This window comes from Athene noctua, chromosome 5 (assembly GCF_965140245.1).
Source record: "Athene noctua chromosome 5, bAthNoc1.hap1.1, whole genome shotgun sequence".
NCBI lineage: Eukaryota > Metazoa > Chordata > Aves > Strigiformes > Strigidae > Athene > Athene noctua.
This window is the reverse complement of record NC_134041.1, coordinates 13,293,330-13,319,862: the sequence shown is the minus strand read 5'-3', so window position 1 is coordinate 13,319,862 and position 26,533 is coordinate 13,293,330. Positions and strand designations below refer to the sequence as shown.

General features: G+C 37.8%; 1 protein-coding gene across 1 annotated transcript in view; it reads right to left on the bottom strand.

The window, feature by feature from the left end:
* The window catches only part of ST6GALNAC3 (ST6 N-acetylgalactosaminide alpha-2,6-sialyltransferase 3), a 219,604-nt gene that overhangs the window by 115,611 nt on the left and 77,460 nt on the right, over positions 1–26,533 (bottom strand). Inside the window, exon 2 of the mRNA XM_074906404.1 lies at positions 1,286–1,480. Within this exon, the coding sequence (XP_074762505.1) occupies positions 1,286–1,480 (195 nt within the window). The remainder of the gene's footprint in view (positions 1–1,285; positions 1,481–26,533) is intronic.

The following is a 26,533-nucleotide window of genomic DNA, read 5'->3' as shown; positions in this document are numbered from 1 at the left end:
TAAGATATGCTGGATGGAACCTTAGCCCTTTTGAATTCAACAGCAGCTCCCATTCATTTTACTGGGTCTGGGATTCACACCCTGACTCCAACAGATTTCCTTTCAGGTGTTTGTCCTTTTTCTGCTCTGTAGACAATGTACTTTGGACTCCAATATACTCAGTGCTGCATTGTACATGGACAATAATTAAAAGCTACATAATTTTAAAGGAAGCTGCCTCCTAAAAACTATCACCTGTCTCCTGATTTTCACATTTAACACACTAAAGATAAAATAATATCTAACTTTTCCAATACACCTATAGGACTGAATATAATGAAGTGCTAAAGTATTTTCATTCTCTGTAAAAGCCATTATGTGAAAGAATTTCATTATAAAATTGCAATTAGTTTATTAAAGAAGAAAAAAAAAAAGTAGCAGGAAGCGTAAGCCTGACAGCATTTCTCATGACTGACAGTGCTACAACTGCTCAGAAACAACTTTTAGAATGAGTTAATTTTTTTATGTTAGCTTATTTTGCAAGTTTCTACTATATAAACGGGAGAGAGGGAGAGGGAGAGGGAGAGGGAGAGGGAGAGTCTGTGGAAAAAGCACCACTAACACCAAAACCCAACAATGTCATTAGATATTTTGCAAACTGCAACAGTTTAAAGCAGGAGTCCCTGCAAAATGTAATTTTATCACACAGCAAGTACTTTGCAAAGCAGATAAAGGACAAAGCATTTTAAAATACAGGCTGGAAATACATACCTGGCTTTCCAATAGCTACCAAGTGTTAATGTGATAGCTTCAGAAAAATCTAGTAAACCTCTAGCTATATAAGTTTTCTACACTCACATATATTCATTTTGCAAACCATTCCCTTTTCCTCTTCCATGCACATACAAATAAACTACTTCTTCCTTGGGTATCACAGGCAATATTAAACAGTTTTAGGACTTTAGTACAAGCACACACAAGAAAATTTCCCTTTGAGTTAAAGGGACCGAAGGCTTGAAATTAATCTGAAAATTTTGCTTGCTTGTATAAATATTGGTTTTCACCACAACCAAGCATGATTTTGAGGCCAACCCACTGCTCTCCCCACATATCTCTCCAGACATGACAGAAATTTTAAAAATTCAATGGTCATTTAAATGGTAACACACTTTTTAAAAAGACATTTTGCTCAGAAACACTGCTTGCTTTAGTTTTTACGCTAGCAGGTTGGTTGAAAAGCAATTATGTGGGATCAGAGAAGAAAGTCTATCTACTGTTTTGCTGTGCTCTTGATACCAGGTCTTACCTCTTGTGTTTTCACATTTATATATCCATAATGAGTTCTCAGAGGCTGCCTTTGCCCATTAGAAAATGGTATCCATTTGACACTGGTTTGTCCAAAGCAGTTTAGGATCAAAGGGAAAGTTACTTCATTTGTGAGACGAATGATGATAAGACAGAGGAATGCTGCAATGAAACTCACAGCAACAATGGACTTTCTCTGTAATGAAAAGAAAGAAAATAAATACATTATTAAAATTAAGAATTGATTTTAATAGAAAATACATATCTTTTGTAGGATGAAGGAAAAACACTTTAGAAAGCTTTATGTTAAATTATTTTTATGGTAGTCATCTTGCTGATCTTGCAGGAGCACAAGGAGACAGGTGACTGGATCGTTTCATTTTGATAAGTTTTTATTTCAGAGGATTTGAGAGTTTCCTTTAGAAATGGTTGGAAATTAATCAGTTTTGCTCAAAAGAAAAATCAGATCTTTTTTTGAGTTTCAAAAAACATCTGTTGGTTTTAAATTTTATTTGTATTTGCAATAAAGATTTTATGTAAACATGCACACCAAAGTCTCCATTCAAAATCATCAGTGTTCTAGACACAGGACAAATACACAAAGTGACAATGCCATCTGAAGCCATGCCACACCAAGTTTATTGTGAAGATGATCACTACAGACTGTATTTATTGTGCTTTAATTTTAAGTCATTCCTGTGCAACAGAACTCGTACTCTAACCATAAATATTTTAGAATAAATTGGTGAAGTCAGCACAACATTCTGCGTTATTCCAGGTTCATTAATTTACACTTTGTAAATTATTATTATTATCTCAGACAAGGTGACCTCTGTTGTTAATAATGCAACAGATCTGAAGCCTGTATTTAATTAGCCTTTGCTTTCCACCTCTAACCTATCTGGTTGGATGGGTGAATGTAACCACAGAAAGATACCAACTTTTTCCCTGGATAACTCCCCAATCTGAAGGAGAAAAACTTACAAAAAATATGATGCTCCCCTAATTTTTAGCTGTCTGTTAAATACTGCAGTCAATTACTTCTAGACAAGTTACTTAAAGACAAAACATGTTAGCCTGCATATGTAAAGATGCTAGGTATGATACTCTATTGTAAAGGTTATATTTAAATTTTCCCTGAGGGAATGGAACAATGATCATTTACACGTGTTTATACAGTACTTTAATTACATTCTAGCTTTACCTGATTTGCCACAGTTTAATCACCCTATTGAATGTAATCCTATCCCTCTAAACAGTAATATATACAGAAAATAGAGGTGAAAATACTATTTGCCTAAGGGTAACTGCTGGATGACAGAATCCAATCACCCCAATTTCTACCTACAAATACCACCAACTGACAGGAACCATCAGAGTACACATTTAAGACCACTTTTGTACATGATGGCAATAAGATCACACGTGCTGCAATAGTGATGGAGGAGTGAAAGGCAAGCTCTGATTGCAACCATATAAGGTGAATGTGTTCTTTGCCTAAAGGTTTAGTTTCAGCAGAAACTAAAATTCAAAATGTTGAGCAGAAGAAACAACAACATTTACACAGTAGACATACTGGGAAAGCCATAGTTTTACTGAACGTGAGCACACAAGGCCTACGTGCCCATGCACAAGGCCTGTAGGCACTGCCGACATGCTTTGGTACAGTGTCTGAACACAGAAAACAGTGAGAATCACAAAGAGCAGACAGCAAATATGAAGGGATATGACTGCATTCCCACACACAAGAGTTAACAAAATGGTACGTTATGCATGGTTCTATCTGTTTTGATGTATTAGGAGGCTGCAATTTCTAAGATAAAAGCAGCAAAAGACCAAGATGGAAAATGTAGGTGAATGAGGTCACTGTGAGGAGAAAGGGAAGAGGATGATGAAGAAGAAAAGCACTGTGGCAACGTGACTCGGTGAGGAATCTTCGTCAGCTAATGGTTGTGCAATGTGAAATTAAACCCAGCAAATCAGAGGGCAACACAGCCACCAAAACCCAATCACAGCTTTCAGAATTCAAGGAAGCCACTGCACTTTTCATCAGCTGCATTATAACAGATTTACATAAAATTGCAATAAACTGGCTGGGGAGCACTCCTGCGTCACTTCTCTTTGTACCAGATGGAGTCAGAAATGTTTAGCTACATATTAGGCCCTTTTAAGTGGTAAGAGCAGTCAAGATGTGCAGTGCAAGTGATAATCGTAAAGTAATGAGAAGGAGTGTGGATTAGTCATACTATTTATTGCAAATCAGAATTAAAATATTGCAAATATTTGGAGGGGAATCTAGAGTCTCATTCTACTACATAAGCATCCTTCAATCAAAATGTCCACAGCAGGAAGCAGCAGTACTGCCCTGTATGACGCTCCTACCTGATTTCCACATCTTCCCAGTTTGTCGAATACCATTTTTTACTTCCTTTATTTTGTGCAGATATGTTCTAAACTTGAAAACATTGCAGTCACTTGTGTGTGCTTCTCACAGAGAGCCTCTGCCCTGAGAAGAATTCAGATTGTGTAGTGAGATTTCTTGGCCTTCATTATGATGCCACTTGATTGTTATATTCATTCTCTTTAAATACATCATACTACAGGAGGAAAGAAAAAAGTGTGGCCGCCTTTTGTTTTCTTATGTAAGAAAATATTGTTTGAAAAAGAAAACAGCAAAGATTTTCCTGTGTCTGTTGCTTAGCCAGAAAGAACCTGCACTAACTAGAATAATACAATGAGAGAAAGGAATTGTTACAACAGAAAGGAATCAAGGCATCTGTTATAATCATTTTGGAAAAAAAAAAAAACAACCTAGACATATGTAAACACAATGTCCACTTATCAACTTGTACAAAGGAAGCTTGTCTTAAGGATTCAGTTCTCCTGTAATTTTTGTTAAAGGCATGAGATCCAACAACATGTATTCTTTGAGGGAAAGACTATTGCAAATTGTCATTTCAGTGGCTGTACAAATTTCACTGTAAAAATATTGAACAACAACAAAGCACCTACTTGTTCTAATTTTAGGCTTCTTAAGTATTAAGTAAGGCAGTCTGCTCAGTGGCCAAGACTATTCTAAAGGGCACCTCTAAAAGTAATTTATTCCCCTTAAGTTCCTCCCTCCTTTACCTGCTGAAGAAAAAAAATAAATGCAGGCGCTATTTCTCAGTAAGTGCTTCTTGTAAAATCTCCCGTTTCTGCAGATAAATGGATTTTGTTATCTTTCCTCTGATAAAACTTAAAATTTAGCATTGGAGACTCCAGGAATTGTACATGACATTAAGATATGACAGAGAAGTATGAAACTATATACAGGGATGAATATCAGACTCTAATTTGTCTCAAAATTTGTCTGCATCAACATTTTAAATACTTACACATCCTACCATTTGGGAGAGCTAAACCAATGTTAATTAGCCAGTCTGCACAGAAACAAATCTTACTCCTTCTTAGTTTTCAGTTTTCATGAATGCAATTAGTTTCTTAACAAAAGAAATGTTTCCCTAACATGGAAACGTTTCCTGTATAAATCTCAATCTTTATATTTTTCCAGCTAATTTAATGTAGATATTTTGATGTTGCCAACATTTAAATAAAAAATGTATATTCAGTTATAAACATGCTTTATACATACTCAGTGAAGAGTAAACAATAAGACATATTTTAAACAGTTTCCTAGCTGGACGACTTTCATGGTATTTTCATGGTATATTAGCTTTTGTAACATTTTATTTCATTCACTGTAGTACATGACTAGTCTAGATGACAGTTGCAAGAAGAAAATTACCATACTTACAAATACAGGATCCTATAGCAGAAGATTGATAGAGTTTACTATTTGTTAATGACATGAAGTCTAAGAGCCTGCTCATTCATGGTTTAAAAAAGAAAAAAGAGAAAAAAAAAAAAGAGAGGGAGAAAGAAACGTGGACATGATTCAGATCAGAGTACATGTACTGCAACAGCTGGGACCTCACCAGGAAGAAAGTGCACACTAGAACTGAACAGTTTCTTCTCAACTATTTTTACTCAATCTATCCATCTATCCAAAAACATAATCCCAGTATCGGTTTCAGTTATTTCTCAGACATCAGGTTCATTCTGTCTATTGCGTACATCAAAATCAATAAACACTTCTAAAGCTTCAATTTATATTAACATGGTTAAGAACTGAAATAAGAACAGGAGTGTCATACTACTATGCTAGTTGGGATTTCATTAAAAACTTCATGGATATAAAACAATAACAACAGTACTTTTATAGTGGTGTGTGCATATATATATACATATATATTTGGCAACATGGTCTCTAACACTATTTATAACCTTCACTATCACCGGGTTTTGGCTATTTTCCAGTGCCAGCATGATTCATTAGCTTCAGTTTGGCAAGAACTTGACAGTCTAAACAAGTTTTAGTCATTTTTCTTTCATAATGTGTTAAGAAGTTTGAGATGACAATACCATTTTTTAGAGTTCAATAATGCCTGATAGAATAATAAGACACAAACACTTTTTGTGTTGTATGTAGTTGTCTAGCAGGGAGAAAGAAATTTATTTTCAGCATAAGAATTTCATAAATTGTGAATTTTACCGAGGTATGCACTAAGTACCTTTAGACTACTTTCTAACCCAAGAGCAACTGCCCACCACTTAGAATGTATAATATGGCACTAGCTATCAAACCACTTTACAAGCAGTAATTAATCCCCATCCTAGTGATCTTAACAGTAAAAACCCATTTCACAGATGCATAAACTGGGGCTGAAAGTGACTTCCCTAAGATCACAAAGAAATCAACAGAAGCTACTCCTAAATTTTTATTCTAGACCTCTGTTGGTTTCTCGGGTCTATTGTTTCTATTATAGCTAACTGCCTGAAGTTACTGAGTGCTGAAGTTGAATATGGCATTATGGAAGACTCTAGTAAAGAACCCTTGGATCCAGTGAAGTTCCATATTCCCAAACAGTAATTGAAAATAAACCCTTTTTCAGAAATTTTTTTTTTTTACATTATTAATTTTTTTCATTAGTTTCATGGATACATGATAATACTGCACTTGGAAGGACAAATCAAAGGTAAAGACTTACGTGAGGGCTTTGAGTCTCTTAGATGACACAATACACAGTAATATTGTATTAGTTTCACAATGCCTACCTTTATGAGCATACTGAACAACTCAATCACTTTTCTGATATCTCTGTACATTATACTACTTTTATTACAGGACTGATGAGGTTTTTAAGTTTTTTACTCAAGTATAATACCAACTGAAACAATAATGGCTACACTTACTGAATTTGTTTCATTTTGTAGACCACTATATGTAAAAAAGTTTTATTTAATTTTCTCTTTTATAGTCATGATCATCCCTTTCAAATGATGCTTTCTGTTACAACAGAGAATAAAATGAAATTCTTTCAGCACACTAGTTCAGTATACCTTACTGATTTCACTGGTATTGGAAATAAATATGCCTTCCAGCTATTTCTTTTGTCCTGAAACTCCCTTTAACAGGGCTGCTGGAGGGATACTCAGGCAGGGGTCCTGGAAGTTTTCAAAGAGGGAACAAGACTATATAGCAAAGATCCTTTTAGAAATAGACATGTGTCAAACAACATTTGCATAAAATCGGTAGCTGAAGATTTACTTTCTTCTCCTCCAGAAGTTAAAAGTTAACCTGAATATGTTCAAAGGCTCCACAGGAGATGGCTGTCAATGTTTCTTTCTCAGGATAAGAGAACAAAGAAGGTAAGGGTTCTACAGATGCACCCTGAATCAGGACTGTGTTCATAGCTTATGATGTTTGAGCAGGCATGAATAGAAGACACATTACTTCTTGCATGCATCCTCTGTAGGAGTTCTGGCCTTTTTTATAGCTAAGGCAGCTGAAGAGCTCTCAAGAACACAGCTCATTGTACCTTTTTTATTGTTGTTATTTGTTGAAAATTTGTTACATAATTCAGTCTTCACCATGATTCACAATGCAGTCCCATACGAATGGTGGTGTATCTAGATTCTTAACAGCTTGACACAGTGTTTTTCACAGCAAAATAAAACATATTCAAACATCTCCTTCATTAAAGCCAAAAATTTGCAGAGAGTACTCAGGCTTACTGGGGTAAGACCTGAGCAATGAACAAAAACAACAATCAGCACAGTATTGTCCAAACAATTTATGGAGCAGCAGCTGTCTATATTAAAAGCCTTCACAGCTTTACGTAGAGGAGGATTATTGCTATTGACATTTAGTCTCAGGTAACTGCGTAATGTTATTACATACAGCATTCCCATCAGAAATAGCACATATATTTGGGTAATAATATGACATTATGTAAGGTCAAGAACTTCAAAGTTTCAAGGAGTAACTGTTGAAGTATTTTGAAAGTCTCCCATTTGCTATCATGCATAAGAAGTTACTACATTTGAAGAGTCCCAGTGATTCTAAGCCCTTCAAATTGCAAAGTGTTGTCAGATTTCAGGAATTAATCTGTGTGACTATTCCCTCTTGCCCTAAACTCAAAGCCTGATAAGGAGGAACATTTTTTTTTTTTTTGTCTGGAGATATTTTTATCCCTTCGAGTGGTTTCAGGCTTTCCAGCACTTTGTGTTCTCCATATCCTATAGTGATTGTTTCTCCCGCTCCTTTCCTGCTTACACAAAGCTGAATTTGTATTTCCTTCAGCAGTCTACTTCTGGCCCAGGGTTTCCTATACAAGCAGCCTCTCTCCCAACAAGGCACAAACACATCATTAGCACAGATCCAACCTTCACAAACCACAAAGTCACAGCACCACCAAGCCACGCTAAACTTCTGAGCAAGGCATGCCTTTGGCCAGTCTGCTACTTCATTTTATACCTCAACTGAAAGCTGTCCAGTAGCTTAAAAGATCTAGCCCCTTAAAATGCCCATGGCAGAGAAGCACACTTTAAATAAAATTGTTGATTTTTCATTCTGTAAGATCTGTTAAGAATATTTAATCTAAAACTGCTGTTACCAATTCATCGATGTCCTTCACAACTAGGGCAAACCTCATCAGTAGCTGTAGATGCATATTATATAAATACTAATGTAGTCTCTGCATGATAAAGTAGTATTAAAAAGGAAGGAAAAAAGCCTCTGCGGTACAGCTCTGAAATAGTGCTTTTTTTTTTTTTTTCTTTACACTCTGGATTATTGCCCAGCTCTTCTTATCAATAGCTTGGCAAGCTTTCAGACACACACAGAGGCTGACGTACGCTTCCCTATAATAGAACTGCTGGTACAAGATTTTGTGATCTTTCAACCTGGCAGTTGGTTGTTACTACTTACTGAAGTACCACCTGATTGTAGCTATTTTTCACCTGCTGAGAAAAAGTTCAAAGAAAAAAACCACCCATATGTAAGTATTAACTCTCACCCTGCCAGATACACCTCTGAACTCTCTCTCCCATTTATAGAAATATATTCATGATAGGCAACATCATAGGAATGAATCCCTAATTGAGCAGTTTTCACAAGCATTCTGAAAGACACCCTATAGCTGCCGACATTTTAATGAAAAATCCCTTTCAGAAAGTTGATTCTTTCAACCAGAAATAGACTCAAAAATGCATAAAGCAGAAGAAAAGCAACAACAAAAAGCCCCACAGATGCATAAAGATTCCTAGAAAACAATAAAATAGCAGACCTCTGGTCTGCAGATCTCTATATATGAAAAAATATGTAGTTATTGAAAGCTTACTGCATTTCTTTGATATTTTATAGGCAATATCAGAAATACTAAATTTCTAGTTTCAAAAACTCACAGGAAAGGGAATGTGACGGCTTCTAAAGTGAAAGTGTGATAAATTCAATTTCTGCTCCTAGCAGTAAAATCATCAGTGCATTTGGTTCGCAGCAGGAGGAATGGATGTTAATCACATACTTGTATGTTTAGCTAACACTAAACTGGGATGTAACCTCTGGAAGTACTAACTTTTAGATAAGAAAAAAAAAAGCAGACAAATGAAATTAAACATATGACAGCGGTCCAGGGGCAGAAGTAATGAAAAGCAAGTAATATGTTATAACAACCCCATATTCTCAGTATTCTCAGGCTGCGTATCTGTGAAGAAAATGCTTTTTGCTGGAAACCTTCACATGCCTGCAGCTCACTTCTACCTCCAGGGGAAAGTTTTTGCTATAGAGCAAAAACTGTATAACCAGAAATTCACACAAGTGAAATGTAATTGCCTGCCACCATCTGGACAAGCCCAAACTTCCATTTTGCTCCATAAAGATCCCTGACTGCCATGCTGGACTTGAAGCTAACAAAAATTGGCCACATGCCTCAGTTTCCATCTAAAGGCCAGATAACTTTGGAAGACAAAATAGATCTTGCCCAGTCTGTCACTTGGCAGAACTCTTGCTCTGACCCTTCAAACCAGTTTCATCCCATACTGTTCTCTGAGAGGTCAGCACTTTTGGAAAGTTGCTCTGGATGCTGTCTCTGCCATGGTGTACGCAGCACACCTGCTATTCAGAAGCATGAAAAGGAAAACAGAAGCAGGTGGTCATTATTCATTTTAGTCTTGTGTTAGGCACCCTCAGACAGCCAATGCACCCTAAACACAATGCAGATTAATGTCTTGTTCCAGCCACAGGGATGCAAAGTGTGAGGAGGTATACAGGCTCTTTCAAGGTCTGGCTGAATGGTTGGCTCTGCTCTGAAATATAAGATACAAGTACTGAAGATAAGGGTTAGAGACCGTCTTCACAGCTACCAGGCAAAGATTCAAATTCTGAGAGCAGAACAAAAAAAGTTTTTTCAAACCGCTCTTCCCATAAAAAAGGAGGACCACTGTGAATTAGCAGGAAGTTAAGTGGAGATGATGTTCTTCAGCCAGCCTCGAGTTGTGTAGTTGGGGTTTTTTTGTTGTTTTGCGCTTGATCATAAGACTCCCCAGCACAGCCATCCCGGGTTGGCAGGGCACAAGAACAGCCTCCATGGACATCCTTTTACATAAACAAAGTAAAACTGGGCTCTAAATTGTTTTGGCAAGGCCCTTTCCCTTCATCAAACACAGAAATCTCCCTGTTTCCTTTGGATAAACCTGTTCTAGCCTACTTCATCCATACATCGTTGCCACATATGTCATCAGAAAAGTAAAATATATTATTCAATGCCTCCAAGCATTGTCTGTTTCTGGCACATGAAGTAACATTTCAATAGGCATAATCATTTATAGATGATAAAAAGCAAGATAAAATTACTGAGAAGTCTAGGCTGAGACCAGCTATTTCATAACGGGAATTTTAAATTTTCTGTCATGTAGCTGGGAACATACTACTTTTAGTGAGGAAAACACTGCTTCATTCTTGTTCCTTTCTTTATGCTCTTTTCTCGATTGGAAGCTTAGAAAAAGGGGCTTGGGGAAAAAAGTAAAATAAAAGGGATTGATTGATAAAGAAGCTAGACACCAGCATGGCAGTGTCATCTCTTCAGAGATATTCAAAGTCAAGATTTAGATGCAGACATTAAACTATTTCTGTGGCATACAACCCTTCAGGGCAGCAAAATTTTAAACAAATAGAGGTGTGAAGGATGTATTTGCTGGGATGGTGACATCAGGGTTCATTCTATCCAATGATTTAATTTTCCAGTGCAAGAGCAACATGCCCTCTGCAGAAAGCCAAAACGTCTTGCTAACAGTGAATTCATTTCTAGGGTGGGTTTTTAGGGGGTTGGTTTTGGATGAAGATACGCAGAATTCAGCAAGGAACTTTCTATAGTATACATTAACAATCATATTATTATCACAGCACTACATCATAGAGCTTTCTATCTAGCATGCAGATCAACTGTGTTAAACACTGTACAGTCACAGCAGCGGATCCAACAATTTGATGATCCAAATGAAAAATAGAAGACAGCTCTACATTTTAAATCTTGTTTGTAGGAGAGGCTGCACTGAGCAATGCAACATCTGTACCAACACAGAGGGGCAAATGGCCTGTACATATTTGGCAGAGACTTTCCTTTCAAGTACTGGCATGACCTGACCTCACTTTACTTGCTTCTACTGATACAATCGCAGGAAAATGTTGCAAACCAGCAGGAACTTAAACAAAATTTCTTGCCTGTTGAGTACGATTGTATTCTTTCCACATGTAGGAGTCTGTTCATTATTCATCCTCGGATAACATGAGCAAGAGGTTATCAGAAGCTGCAACAAGGGAGGCTCTCCAGATACCAAAGAATATGCAGCAGTATAGTTACAGAATATAATGACTGCTCACATACTGCTTGAGAAGTTGATGACATATCCCTCAGTTGAGTAGGGAGCTCCTTAAATCAGGGCACTGAAACTCAGTAAAAGCACTGATCAAAGCAGTGGCCTCAATTTAATGATGAGTTTTATTGATCATGGCTTCTCTAAAAAAAAAAAAAAATTAAAATAAGAAGGAAAAAGAAAGGTGTCCATGAAGCACTGAGCTTGTGGCAAGGCCTGGTGGGACACTGCAGAACAGACTCCTTGGCTGTTCTGACAAATCTCTAGTGAACAATCTTTGCCTTCTGTGCTGACCTCTCACTTATAGGAATTAAGAAAATAATTTTATGCGAATTAGTTTTCATCAGAAAGAAGCAAAATACAATTTTACATTTACAAGAAAATCCACGATCTAAGACCTATTTTGTGAATACACAGTTGAATGGTATACCTGCAGTGGAATAGCACCCAAAAGCCACAATCAGAAGCCAAATCTCCATTGTGCTAAAAGCTATAAATTCTTTGGATTCATTATTTCTGCAGAGTTTCTTAATAGGAGCTAGAGGAAATCATAAAAATTGATAGTTTTCCAAAAGAAATTCTTCCAAGCAGTAAAGTTTAATCTCTCACTGATCTGTTATCCTGATAGAATAGTACAGGGACAGTAACATATATATCCTACCCAAACACACATTCTATCATCATATCACACTCCTCTCATGCTGGGTGAGCTAACTGAATTGAACTTGACCTTCAAAGCCCTTGGAATGCAACAAAATATCTCTGTTTCCTGACATTTATGTGTGGCTTTTCTGCATGGCTGCTTTTATTGCCTAGAAAATAATGGTGAAAGCTGTGTGTACAAACCTACTATAAACACTGACAAATCACATGAAAGGAAGACAGATTTATTCAGTGTAGATTACTCCAGAGCTAATCTAATCAAATCCAAGATTTACATTTTTAAAGCAGATCAAAAATTCATAGAGTTAGCATTTTGATACAATAGACATATATTACAGTTTTATTTTAATCTGCAAGTGTAATTGAACTGATTTGGATTTTCTGTGCTTTTATTTTTGCTTTAAAAGGCTTTATGTTTTTCATATGAAGATTCATCATTGAACTAGCACACGCACAATGAAAACCCTATGGAAAATTCATACAGAAGATTATCAATCTCTGTCTAATAAAGCTTAGATAAAAGTACATTTGGACATGAATCTATGTTAAAAACTAAAAGTGCTAGATGTGAAAAGGCAAATATATCCTACTTGTGGCTTTCTTAAAAGAGAGCACTGCAAGCCACTCTACCAGATCTGATCCAGAACATTCTGATGGAAGAAATGACACACAAATGTGCACCTAGCAAAGCTTTCCATCCTTTAGTCCATGAAATATAGAGGGACTGCCCAATGTTATTCCAAACCCCTGTTCCCTGTTTACTTATTTAAATGCAAGAAAAACAATAGTAAAAAACCCCCAAAACATTCAAATTATGGTTAATTTTTCTATGGTTGTAAATGAAAATGACAGTGGTGACAGCGCCTCATTCAGCCTGTGGAATTTTTTCTGGAAGGCAAGATGGGCTCCCCATACAAAGGATGCACCTCTACTATGGGACAGACACATAGGGCTCTTGTTCTGCTGCCTGACCTTGGGCAAGTCACTGCTACTCTGTTCCTCATTTTCGCTGTCTGTATATGTAACCTAACAACCACTAGGGCATATTGGTTCCAAGTAAGAGTAAAGCTTGACCCCATTAGAAACAAGTATTTTCACCAAATATTTTAGTCAAAGACATAATCTACTGTCTGGGTACTGGGTTCTATGGCAGCATATCTAGCTACCTACAAAACAAACTGTTGAATCCTGTTCCTCCTTCATTTAAAGATATCTCTAACTGATTTACAGGAGAGAAAGAGACAGAAGCACAATTAAATTTGAAAAGGAATAGTAAAAATAAAATAATTATAAAATTTTATTCTTATTCCTTCCCAGTGCCTTTGTGTATCAGTTACTTGATTTGCAAACTCTGGATCCCTCGACTGCCACTTGTATCAAGTCTGGCATCACCAAACCCAGCTCCTGAATGCTCTTGGTGAGGTCTGTGGGACTGAATACTGTGTCTTTATAGCTTACAGCCATAAAGAAACTTCCTTAACTGCCAACTGTGAAGCCTTGGTCTGGATATGAAAAACAAGTTCTCATCTTCAGTCTTGCTGCTGATGTAGGAAGCAGGTTCTGCCCACAAGCTTTCTGTAGGATATAAACCTCACCCACACACTAACTGCCTAGAGGCCATTTATTTTCAATTCTCTTTACCACCACTCTGGTCTAAAGCAGTAGAATAAGGCCACTCAGACCCTAATGAACTCATCACAGTGTCTCAGGGGTTAAAAATGGGTGTTTTCCTTTCCATCAGGGAAGCTGCCAGAGACACCAGTAAAATCAAATAATGTGCCCCAAGACCCTTTGGAAGTACTAGGCAAAGCAGAGTTTTCCTAAAGTTCATTTAGAATCAGAATCATACTCAGTTATTTCTAAAAAATAAGCATTACTTTTAATGTTGGAGTGTCTAGGATCTATGATATTCAAAAAATATGAATAATGAATGCAGTGATGGTACTCTTACATTTACTGTTTCGTCTGTTTTCAATATTTTCCATTATTTTTCTCAAAGGTCTTCATTTTTAGGTAATAGTTATCAATTTTTAGCTCTAGTTTTACCCCAGTGCTGTTTAAAGAGCAGTTATTACAATAATAAAGGAATTCATCTGGACAGGACAGAGTACTCCGCTGTTCTATGGCCACATGTGACCCACCACCATTCATGGCGCCAATGTTCTCAGTCAGAATATTTGGGTTTGTACAGGTAGTTTGGGTAGTTTGTACAGTCATAACAAGTTATGAGAGTTTGTGATCTGTTCTGATCACCACAAGTCCTAAAAGTTATCCCAGTGTGCTGAAAAGAGCAGCAAAAGATTCTCTCAGTGAACTTCTAAGTCTTTTGGCCATAAATCTCAACAAATAACGTTGTTCATTCAGTTTAACACTGCTATACAGATTAATGAGACAAGTTGTCCACCAGTCAGGGGAGGAACACAAAGATTCATCCTAACATTACATTTTCGCGTTTATTCATTGTAAGTGTTATATAATTTGACATTCACACATTACTGAAGAAGTTAAAAGAACAAAATGCACATCACTAATCAGCTTATCATTTTTCATTTGATTTTAGATGCCAACATTAATGACGACCTTCCTTTTTCATTATATCCCTTTTTATATACTTTGTTTCATTAAATCAGAAACTGAATATGCGAGCAATCAGAATATTTCTCTGCAATTTCCTTGCTTTTGCACACATAAGTAACCCCACACTGCTAGAAAATAGATTTAATCAGTTTAAACCATAGGTCTGTTGGGACCCCAACAACATTTTTGGCTAGAAGATCCAACTTCAGATGTTAATGTTCCAAGACATTAAAACATGATACTTTCAGTTTCTCATTCTTAGTTACTCATCATTCAGCACAAATGTCACCATTTTCAGCTGGTCTTATTCCATTTCATCTTGCCTGAAAGTTTATTACGTGCAAAGCATTTGACACTGTCTCACATGACATCCTTGTCTCTAAATTGAGACACATGGATTTGATGGATGGACCACTCAGTGGTTAAGGAATTGGCTCAATGGTCCAACTCAAAGAGTTGCGGTCAACAGCTCGAGGTCCAAGTGGAGAGCAGTGGCATTCTTCAGGGATCGGTACTGGGACCCGTGCTAGTGGAACTGAGTGCACCCTCAGCGAGTTTGCCAACAACAGCAAGCTGTGTGGTGCGGCCGACACACTGGAAGGAAGGGATGAGCCATCCAGAGGGACCCGGACAGGCTTGAGAGGTGAGGCTGTGCAAACCTCATGAAGTTCAACAAGGCCAAGTGCCAAGTGGGTCAAGGCAATCCCATGCACAAATACAAGATGGGTGATGAGTGGATTGAGAGCAGCCCTGAGAAGTACTTGGGGATATTAGGGAATGGAAAACTGACTGTGAGTCAGCAATGTGCACTCACAGCCCAGAAAGCCAACCTCATCCTGGGCTGCATCAAGAGAAGTGTGACCAGCAGGTTCAGGGAGGGGATTCTCCCCCTCTGCTCCGCTCTCATGAGACCCCACCTGCAGTGCTGTGTCCAGCTCTGGGGCTCCCAATCTAAGAAGGACACGGACCCACTCGAGTGCATTCAGAGGAGGCCATAAAAATGATCAGGAGGCTGGAGCATCTCCCCTGTGAGGACAGGCTGAGAGAGTTGGGGTTGTTCAGCCTGGAGAAGAGAAGGCTCTGGGCAGACCTTACAGTGGACTTCTAGTACCTAAGGGGGGCTACAGGGAAGATGGAGAGGGACACTTTATCAGGCAGTGTAGGGATAGGACAAGAGGTCACGGATTTAAATTGAAAGAAGGTAAATTTAGGTTATATATAAGGAAGAAATTCTTTACTGTGAGGGTGGTGAGACACTGGATGAGGTTTCCCAGAGAAGCTGTGGCTGCCCCCTCCCTGGCAGTGTTCAAGGCCAGGTTGGACGGGGCTTTGAGCAGCCTGGGCTAGTGGAAGGTGTCCCTGCCCATGGCAGGGGGGTTGGAACTAGGTGATCTTTAAGATCCCTTCCAGTCCAAACCATTCTATGATTACTTTATTGAATGTTACAACACCTAATTTTATATCCTTTGAGCATTCTTAGATACTCTAATTCTCAAAAAAGTCACATAGTATTTTCCATTTTGCTGTGCTGGATAGTGCCTCTGCTTCATCAAGTTCTTGCTACCCAGCAACACAGTTTTCACATTCTCCTCTTTTATTGACCTTAAGGAATTGCCATCTTTAATTCTTTAATCCCAGTTATGCCCCAGCTTCCCATTTAAGTTTGAAACCTTCCTGAGAGTTTCTCCTTTCATAACTGTTTTTAAAAGTCTTGTACTTAACCATTCTTCGTTTATATATACTCCTCTGTCTAGCTGACTAATTCCATCCCAAATTCCCTCTCAGTTAAACATCTTTTATCTTCTATTAATTCTTATCACATTAAATAATCTTTCCCTTTCTGGAAACAGAGACACTTTCCTTCTGCAGACCAGTACATCAGCTCCTTTTTCCTGTAGTTTAGCTTTTGCTTTTCTGTTATGATACCACTCCTGTGGTTGCTGTAATATTCATGGGCTGCTGTATTTCAGCATTGTTAATATTTTTAAGCATTCATTACCGAGATCCAGATTTTTTGATTGGTGCTGTATTAAGAAAAAAGATGCTGTATTAAGATACAGAAAGTACTGTTCCACTTAGGCCCCATGAAGAGCCCTCTCGTGGCAAGAAGTATGCAGCTGGAAATATATAACACTATAGGGAAAGAATGTGCTTTGGGGGATTACCCAGGACACCCCCTTTTCATGATGCATTTGCCTAGAAAATATTAATTTAAATGAAAGGTCAGTAGACTAGAAGCAGTTTTATCAATGACAGACTGCATTTAATGTATCTAATTAGTTCTATCCATTCTCAGAAATTTACCTTTGATGTAGCTCCTCTCAACTTGCTTTAGCAAGCTAACTGAACCAAATTGTCCTTCTGTCTTCCAGGAAGCAGGTCCTCCACTCTCCTGATACACTAGCTTCTCAACCCCTGTTCTTCTGCTTTCAGATCATCTTCCTTGACTGTACGTATTGCGTTCAGTCTTTCAGAATAGATCTCACTAGTGGGCATGTATCAGCTATAAAACTTCCCTGAACTAAGGTTCAATTTTATTTAGATTCCTGATCATCTTGTGAGCATACCCATAATGAGTCCTATGACATCTGTTTCCAACCAATGAGCTGCCAGTATATCAAGCACAGTGGCTGCTTGAATCCATTGTTTTTCTAGGACTTGTCTAATTGATAACTTCTAATTTTTTTTTTTTTACCTTGCAGACTATCCCTGGAGTTTTTTGTAAGTATAGCTTTGGTAGTAACTGTAGGAACCAAATGACCTCCAGAAAGCTTTTACAAAAAGACTTCCAGAAAAGCTCAGGTCTCAGTAACGCTGAGCAGGACAGAAGAGGCTACAGCAGCTAGAATAATAGGAGCTGTTGGATTTAGGGTCAGATTTTTGGAAAGCTATCTCCACTTTCTGTATAAGTTACAGAAATGGGTCTTGAAAACAGCATCACAACCTATTTTAAGTCGACACTACTTCAAAAACAGTTTGCAATGGCCAGTCTTAACTCACATTACTTTGGAAGTATCTCAAGGAAACATATTGTGCACAGGCTGCACCATGACAGAAAACCTACCACAGTCAGGTCACTTTACATAAGAATATTCACTACACATTTTAACAGAGTTAAGAAGAAATTTCACACTAAATGATTTAGCTTCTCAAATTTTGATCAAGATTTTATCAAGGAATATCATATGTTGTCCACTGAGGAATAAAAATGTACAAAACATTAGAGGATGAAGTAAACCACTAAAGTCATGAACATTTCAGTTCATCCTTCCACCTTTTTTATTGAGCACCAGAGCGGTCATCTGCTAAAAGCCTCATACTGTCACCTCAAAGAGACAGCAGCTGACACATCCCTTTAAAGTGAATAAAAGAAGATTTTGTGACATCATAAAACCAGGGATGATAAAATTAGTGTAAATAATAATAAGTACAGAAAGATATTTGCTGCTCATCTTTCACTTATATCTCTTCTTCTTGTTATTGGATGCTCACAGAAATGGAGAAGTAATGCAGCTTCCTCTCTTACACCCAGAGTATTCTCCTTTGGTGATCCAAAGACTACCGAAATCTATAGGAAAGCTCTGCATTGGTTAAAAATCTCAGAGTTTTCAGTCTTCCCTGACCACAGGACAGATTGCCTACATGACATTTATACATAGAAAAATCATGGATAAATTACTGGACTATTTTACTGCACAGGGAGATAGGAGAAAGGAGAATCAGAGGGGTTTTGACAAATCAAATAGGCAGGAAAAAAAAGAAAAAGAGCAATCAAACAACCAGTCCTGGTACACAAGCTCAGTTAGAGAGCACCACAAAAAAATAAAGACCTTAAAAGACACCCTTCACCACCTGCAGCAGAAGCATGCCACTGCAGACTACATTGCTGACTAGGGTGAAATGTTGTTATTCTATTATATAGGGGTAAATGGTTTGCTCTTGTTTTAACCACATTATAAACCCAATACAAGTGCAAATAAAGCTGTTCTTAAGAATCAACAAAGTCAATAAGCTGAAGTAAAAGCCCATTAAAAATTGCGTCCAAGGTAAAGAAATGATACAATAATAGTCCACTGAAGTACAAATTCAAAATCAGTCTGATCAAAACACAAAGCAGTTCAAAATTTGTCAGTTACACAAACTATCTAAGTTTCAAACCAGGTAAGGCAATCACATCACTAAGAAAGCAAAATTTGATTTTTTTAAATTATGCTATTGTCTGGTAATGAATAAATTAAGTTTGATTCATTTTATTCTCGCCTCCTATGCAGCACAATTACAACAGCACTGAAATGAGAATTTTTTTTAAATTACCATTTCATCAAAGGTTTTTAGTACCCATCTATGATTTAATTTGATCATCAAGTTTGATCTATAAAGATATTAATAGATAGAAAAATCCATAGTAGAGTCCATTATTGTTGAACTTTATCATCTTTTTAGAAACTACAATAGTAAAATTATCTATTAATTAGATTAATTTCAAGGAAGTGTAAATCATCCTGACCCATGATACTTGCAAAGCTTTTGTGAGAGAATAATTAATAGGCAATAGTCCAGGAATATTATTCTGAGCAGGCACGAACCTTGAACTTCCACTCAGTAGATTTAAATTCTAAGAATACATCATTTTATGAAAACTCCAACATCCTAGAGCTTGCAAGGAGAAGAAAAAAAAAACCTTAAGTAGATTGTTGTTGTTATATATAGTCCACATTATTGCTTAACATGACCATGAAGTAAAAGTGGATACAAGTAAAAATCTCTAAATTTTAGAACTTCAAGGTGAGAAGGACTGTGTTGCTCAAATAATGGAGCTCTACATAAAGAGAACATCTTACAAGTCATTTCATTTGTAACCTACTCTATTGGCAAACTGTATGGCCTTGGGCAAGTATTTAACCCTAAACAGTAGCTGGCAGTAAACATATACAATAAGGAAGACAAATAAAAGCACAAGCACTTAAGCATAGGTTTGCAATTTTTCCTCCCCTTTCCATCATGTGAAATCAATTTTTACAGATTCTGGATTAGATCTGTCTCAAACATATGTCTGATTCCTAGGTCCTAGATTTAAAATATAATTTTAAAGTCTTTATGGCAGCAATAGCATTCACTAAACAACGCATGGGAAGCAATCAAGGCTCGAATCTTGTATTCACATGCAAATTTTCAATGGAAATTAGTCACTATTTTTTGATGAGCTGTATGTCACATTGCACTATCTGTCTAACAAACTGTAAAATATTTTCAGTTGTGATGGATTAAGCTCTTATCTGTAAAACCTCCTTATAATATACTGAGAGGCTATCAAAATGTTCTGTTTCAAGAGCTGAAGAGATGACAGAATTGTTTTCATACACACACAGACTCCCAGGAACACGCTGTAAGCACAGAGGGATGGAAAGCGCTGTTCTGCTCTGCAACGGAGTTCCCCCACGTGATGATACCTGTATTGTGTTTTATAACATCTAGGCTTTGCAGAACAAAAGCAGACCACTGAACTGAAAAACCTAGAAGTGTGCATCCCAAGACTTTACTAAAGATCAAAATGACTGGATGTACACTTCTAGTATTGTGACTAAAAAGGGTGAATAGAAGACAGAGAAAGAACCTTCTTCCCACTCCTTGAATTCTCAGTTAAACTCCTATGTAGTGCAACGTATGGAGTAACAGAACATGATCAACACCATTGCTTTCTTATGACAGCTTATAGAACCAGCACCAAGCAGTAACACTTTTTCTTGGGGAAATAACTGCATGTTTCTGACAGACTATTTGGCAGATGCTAAAAGTGATGAATTCAAATGAAACGCATGCATCAGAGGGTCAGTAGAAGGAAGACCTCACAGTATGGCCCTTGATCCCCAGTCCAAAGTATTTGGTGTGGCAGTATGTAAGGTGTGGAGTTCTTTTATTATAAAGCTTCAAGAATAAACTCCACCAAAAACACATCCTGTACTGCTGCTATCTCTCTGGGAAATCTAGCGAAGTGAAATTGATTTTCTTTTTTATTAGAGAGGCTATTAAGCATGAGGCACCAAGAGATGGATGGAGAGCAAGCCACATAAAGAGACAGAAGCATCTGAAAATGCCTTTTATTTGTTGCACAGTTGCTTTTTGAGAAGAAATACCTGCATGAGTGGAAGATCAATCTCTATCCAGACTCCACCGGCAACACACAGTGACTCTAGGAGCCTGCATGCATCCAGACATCTGCAGGTGCAGTAAGAGGCCACTACAGAAATCTGATCCTAAATTTGTCAAAAGAACAAGAACATTTCTCCTAACTTCTGAGAGTCATTGTAGCTCACTAAAGACTGTTCCAGTAAAAGCCACATACTGCTGATTATACTGAACAGTCAAAGTGGACAAAGAAATTTAAAACAGGGGCTTGCAGATGAGGTTTAAAAAAGTCATTAATCACACCTCCCCCCTTTCTATCCTCTTCTGTTAAACTCATATCCTTATTGCTTTTGCTTTTATTTTCTCCTTTGATCATCCAGAGCTCACAATATGGGTTTGTTCCCTAAGTCATCTTTCAACAGAAGCAGAAGTGGCAGGAGAGCTGCAAAACAGACCTAAAAGATACAATGGGGTACTGAGCTCAGCTCTGGCCCCCAACATAAGGACATGGATCTGTTGGAGCGAGTTCAGAGCATGAAGATGATCAGGGGACTGGAACATATCCCTTAAGAGGGCTGGCTGAGAGAGTTGGGGTTGTTCAGCCTGGAGAAGAGAAGGCTCCAGGGAGACCTTATAGCGGCCTTCCAGTACTTAAAGGGAGCTACAGGAAAGATGGAGAGGGACTCTTTAGGAGTGTAGGAATAGGACAAGGGGTCACAGTTTTAAACTGAGAGAGGGTAGATTTAGATTAGGTATATGGAAGAAATTCTTCACTATAAGCACGGTGAGCCACTGGATGAGGTTGCCCAGAGAAGCTGTGGCTGCCCCCTCCCTGGGATTGTTCAAGGCCAGGTTGGACGGGGCTTTGAGCAGCCTGGGCTAGTGGAAGGTGTCCCTGCCCATGTCAGGGGGGTTGGAACTAGGTGATCTTTAAGATCCCTTCCAATCCAGCCCATTCTATGATTCTATCAGTCTGATTTTTGTTTTTATCCAACGCACTGGTTTCCTGTCTGGTCTTTTAGACACCATGACAAAAATACTGAAGGCATAATGTTTTATTTTCTAGTAGTAGAACAGTTTGGCACAAAGTGACAATGAGAACAAAGGAGGATACACCCCCACCTCCCCACCCCCCCCAATACATGCACATTTTAAATGCACTTATGGTCCTATGAGAGCAGAATGGATTCCTACAAGCAGAATTAATAGGATACCTTATTCTTTAACATCTGAAGGAGACAGAAGTAAAAGAAAAATGAACTTAAAGTGTCTTTTATTTCAAACAAAAGGAGGATTATTTAAACAGAAGAGTCTCATGGGAAAGATTTTGTATCACTACAAACAGCACATTTGTTCAGAATATAATGGCAATGATAACATTACTAATGGAAGTAAGACGTCCTCTCAATTTTCATGTGGATTGCAAATTAGAGAAACATACGAGAGCCAAGATATCCATGTATGCATGTGCACATGCATGCACACATACACCACTCACCCTTTGCAATTACTTAATTGTAATGTAAGACCAAAAATAGTCAGAGTACAGATGGATGATTTTTCATCTGCATCTAGCTGTGGTCTTTGTTTGTCATTGGGCCTAGGCGATAGCACGAAGCAATATTACACTCATTAGTCCCTGGAGGTTTCTGCAGTTTATGATCAAACAGAGATGAGTTTTCCATCTTCCCACTGCTTGTATATCATTTAGCATTACAAGATGTTCCATGAATAATGGAAATAATGAAACTACATCCTCTAAGACACTCTCTCCAGGCCAGAGACAGCATACACTGTAGTTACTAACAAATTATATACGCATTGATTAGCTGGCAGCTGCCACCAAGCAGAGTGTGTATTACAGCTCAGCTTTGCCTGCCTTTCCTTCACCTGGGATGTCACTTTGCAGCCTCTTCTTCAAAATGGTCACTAATGTTCACAAAACTTTTAGGAATGTAAATAGCTCCGAGATGATCAGGAAATGCAGAAGTTATTTGGAGAAGAGAACCAGACAGACAGATGAACAGGCAGATAAGCACCATGGCTGTGTAAGTATTATTTCTGATAAAACTTAGATAGTGACTGTTCTTCTAGTTATTTCCTTTTAGCTCTTGAACATCATAATTTTAAAATAAATAGTAAGACAGACTGAACAACTTTTAAAGTATGGGCTTTTCTCATTTATCTACAAATGAGGACAAGAATCAACACTACCTGTTCTTCATAAACATTTACTAGTATTTCTCGGCAACCTTCATTTCTTGGGAACAGTAAGACGGGATCCAACTGAGTGTTGAATAATTTTTTTGTAGCACTTAAGTACAGCATAACAGCAAAGGTCCTTGGAGACTTATTTAGTAAAGTAGGCTGGAATACTCTAATTCTGGATCCGTGATGGCTTTAGTAAACTCTATAACAAATCCAGGGTCATGCAGGAATTCACGGTTGTAACTATACTGAGCATCTTGGATATAAATATATCGTGCTTTAAAGCAGCTAAGATGGAATTTAATCCTTTCAACCCACAAAGGATTTTTCTTGAATTGTTGCCAAAAATGAATTCATTTTACACTTGAATTTAAATTGGAAGCATATCAACGTTAACTAGTTCATATAGATCACTAGGATCTGTAGGAAGTAAATATCTTTAATATAAGAACTCACTGATGAAAACATGCTAACATCGGGGGTTTGGGCTGCGGGGTTTTTGTCAGGTTTTGGGTTGGGGTTTTTTTGTTAATACCTTGAACATGACTTATCTGTCTGCTATCCCTCCTTTCTGGCCCTAGTTAACTGAGGTGTGCATTTGCAAATTTCAACAAAATCAGAAAGAGTGGTAGGCTTGTTTCTTATCTAAGACGTAACTAAATTCCTGAGAGAAAAAACAGCAGTTGATCAGATCAGCACCCAGATTTGAGGTCAGATAGGCACAACTCAGCTATTCAACGTTTTGCTTGACATTTTGCTGGCTGACCACTGTATGCACACAGCTCCAGACTTGACAGATCGTTTGCTATCTTGCATGCCAAGAATACAGCAAGAGAGAGCAGGTGAGCAGGAGTGTACAAGGAGGATAAAGGGCATATTAGATCACCACTCTTGGAGAAAAACTTGCTTACTCAAATATCACCGATCTTGTAAAGAAATTCTAAAGCTCCCTCAGTACCTCATTCAGACATGATTAGCTGAAGTTAGAACCCTGTGTTCCATTACTCATGCATACCTCAAATTTACTTCAGAAGACACTTTAATGCAACAATGCTGGAAAAGGCAAATATTTGTTAGATCATGCAAGACAATCCCACAACCACACTGCACTGACAGAGCCTGATTTTCTCTTCATACACACCAGCTAACATGATGTATCACAATTCATGTCAACTGAACTATTCCTAATTTTCATCGATGTGAAAAGAATTGAGTTCAAGGTTAAGGAATAATTATTTTTTTTAAAGCCCATGAAAGGCTGAAAGATATATATACTAGAGCTTTAAAGTCACTGATCTTTATTAGACTGTGTTATCATTTATATCAATGGTAAAAGTTACAAACTGATAAATAGACCAAAATACTTGGTTAGACAATCATACTATTCTGACATCTCACTAGAGATGAAGAGCAAAATACATTGCGTAAGGTTTGGGTGCATGAGAGGCTTATGCAAAAAGCCAAGAATGGGGTGGAGGTGAACAAAACAAAGTATTGAAATTTAGGGATATACAATGCATGTGGATATAACTACACAACTGCTATTCCCAGGGATGCACTTAAATACCTCCTCAAGGCAGCAATGTGATTACAATGAATTGCTGCATTGAAATGTTCTGAGAATGGAAGCTGATCCAGTTCAAACAAGTAAGAAATGATAATGCTGCAATGTTGAATATTTAATTAATGAAAGAAAAACAGAGAAGATTCACTAGAGACAACTGTTCTGCATTCCAAGGCTTTGGCTAGCTGGCTTGAGAAACATGTCCATTGTTAAACTCAAGTTAAAGAAAGGTAAAGAGATAGATGCATGCAAGAATCTGATACTGTTTCATTAAAATTTTGGTTTAAGATTTTAACAATAACATCTTTTAAAAGCCTGTTTAATGTCTAGGAAAATGTCTGCTCCTGCCTGGTTTGGCATGTTCTGGAAATACTGTCTGATTATACCTCAGCCCAGAAGATCGAGAAAGCTGTCTTAAAGGATTACAACCTAAGGACTTACATTTCTGATTTGTACAACTGCTGGAGGGCATCGCTGAGTGAAAGCATTTTGTGAGGGTATTGTACAGAATGTGCATCTCAAGTGTTTTACACACATGAATTCAGCAAACCTGCCTTCCTGGAGAGCAGTAAAACAAGGACCCAAGCATCTTAGAAAAAAAAGGGGAGACTAATACATTATCTATTTTTTCTCTATTTTGTCCTGTGAACACACTCTTCTGCTAGTGCAGAGGTCTGGTTGGATAAACAATTTGATTGATAACAACTGTGCCGTTCCTCTGAAGAGTCCACATGAGTATCACTGATGGTGAGATAACTTGCTGTAATTTTCTCAAAAGACCACTGAATCAGGCTTTCAGCCTACATAGCAGTCAATAATTTCCAGTAAAATTCACTAAAGGAGATCTTTTTTCTTCTAGGGAAAGAATTTTGTACTTGCACTTCTCAGATTTCTATTACCCCAGCATCCACATCTCTACTGCAATGCTGGAACGTGCATACACTCAGCATGTTGAATACTTCTGCCCTGGTGATTCCGAGTGCACATGTAAGACTAATGTCAGATTTTAACAGTGATAAAGAAGTAGGGGGGAGGAAGCAAAAGGGAAAAAAAAACAGGCAAAAATAATACAGAACTACAAGTGACCTAACAGATGCCTGGAAGGCTATAGAACTGAGGGTCTAGTCTAGTAATCACTTTGTAATATCTTTACATTATACTGTACTAGCTGCGTAATGCAGTGTCATTTTGTCCCGCTACTCAGAGCCCAACTAGAATAACTGGACTCAATTACATTTAGAGTGGATTCGTGGGGTGAGGCATCTACAAATAAGCCAACCGTATTTCACTATACCAAAGGCTTAGATAAATTGAAAAAAAGCCAAGTACAGCATTTCTATGATCCGAGCTACTCAACTGCAGCTATCCCTTAATGTTTTAAGGAGTTTGTACCAAATACACCGAACACAGAATGGATGAGCACAGAGGAAACTGTCAATTTGCAGGTGCACTATGGACTGTAAGGATGTACAGGAGTGTCCCATAACATCTAACTAGAAACACTGACAAATATGGGCCCTCAAATTACGTACCACTCTGGGTCTCAGACAGCCTTCTGCAAACTCAAAAAATAAGCCTTCTGCTTTAAGAAGATTTTATTCCTAGTTCTCTAATAACCAGCCCTTCCTGTTTTATCTATAATATCCCACATAAGGCAAGGTTATACCAAGCCAACCTTCTATTTCCAGTGACTCTTTACATTTTCTAAACTGTCAAAAGGCAAAAAGACTGTCTAGCCACTGACTGAAAAAACAGCACAGCTGGATTCGAACATCTCACTGGACTCGGGTACTTACTGTGGTGAGGGAACACTATACCAACATTCATAGCTAGTCTGGGTTTGTTACTTGGGAAATG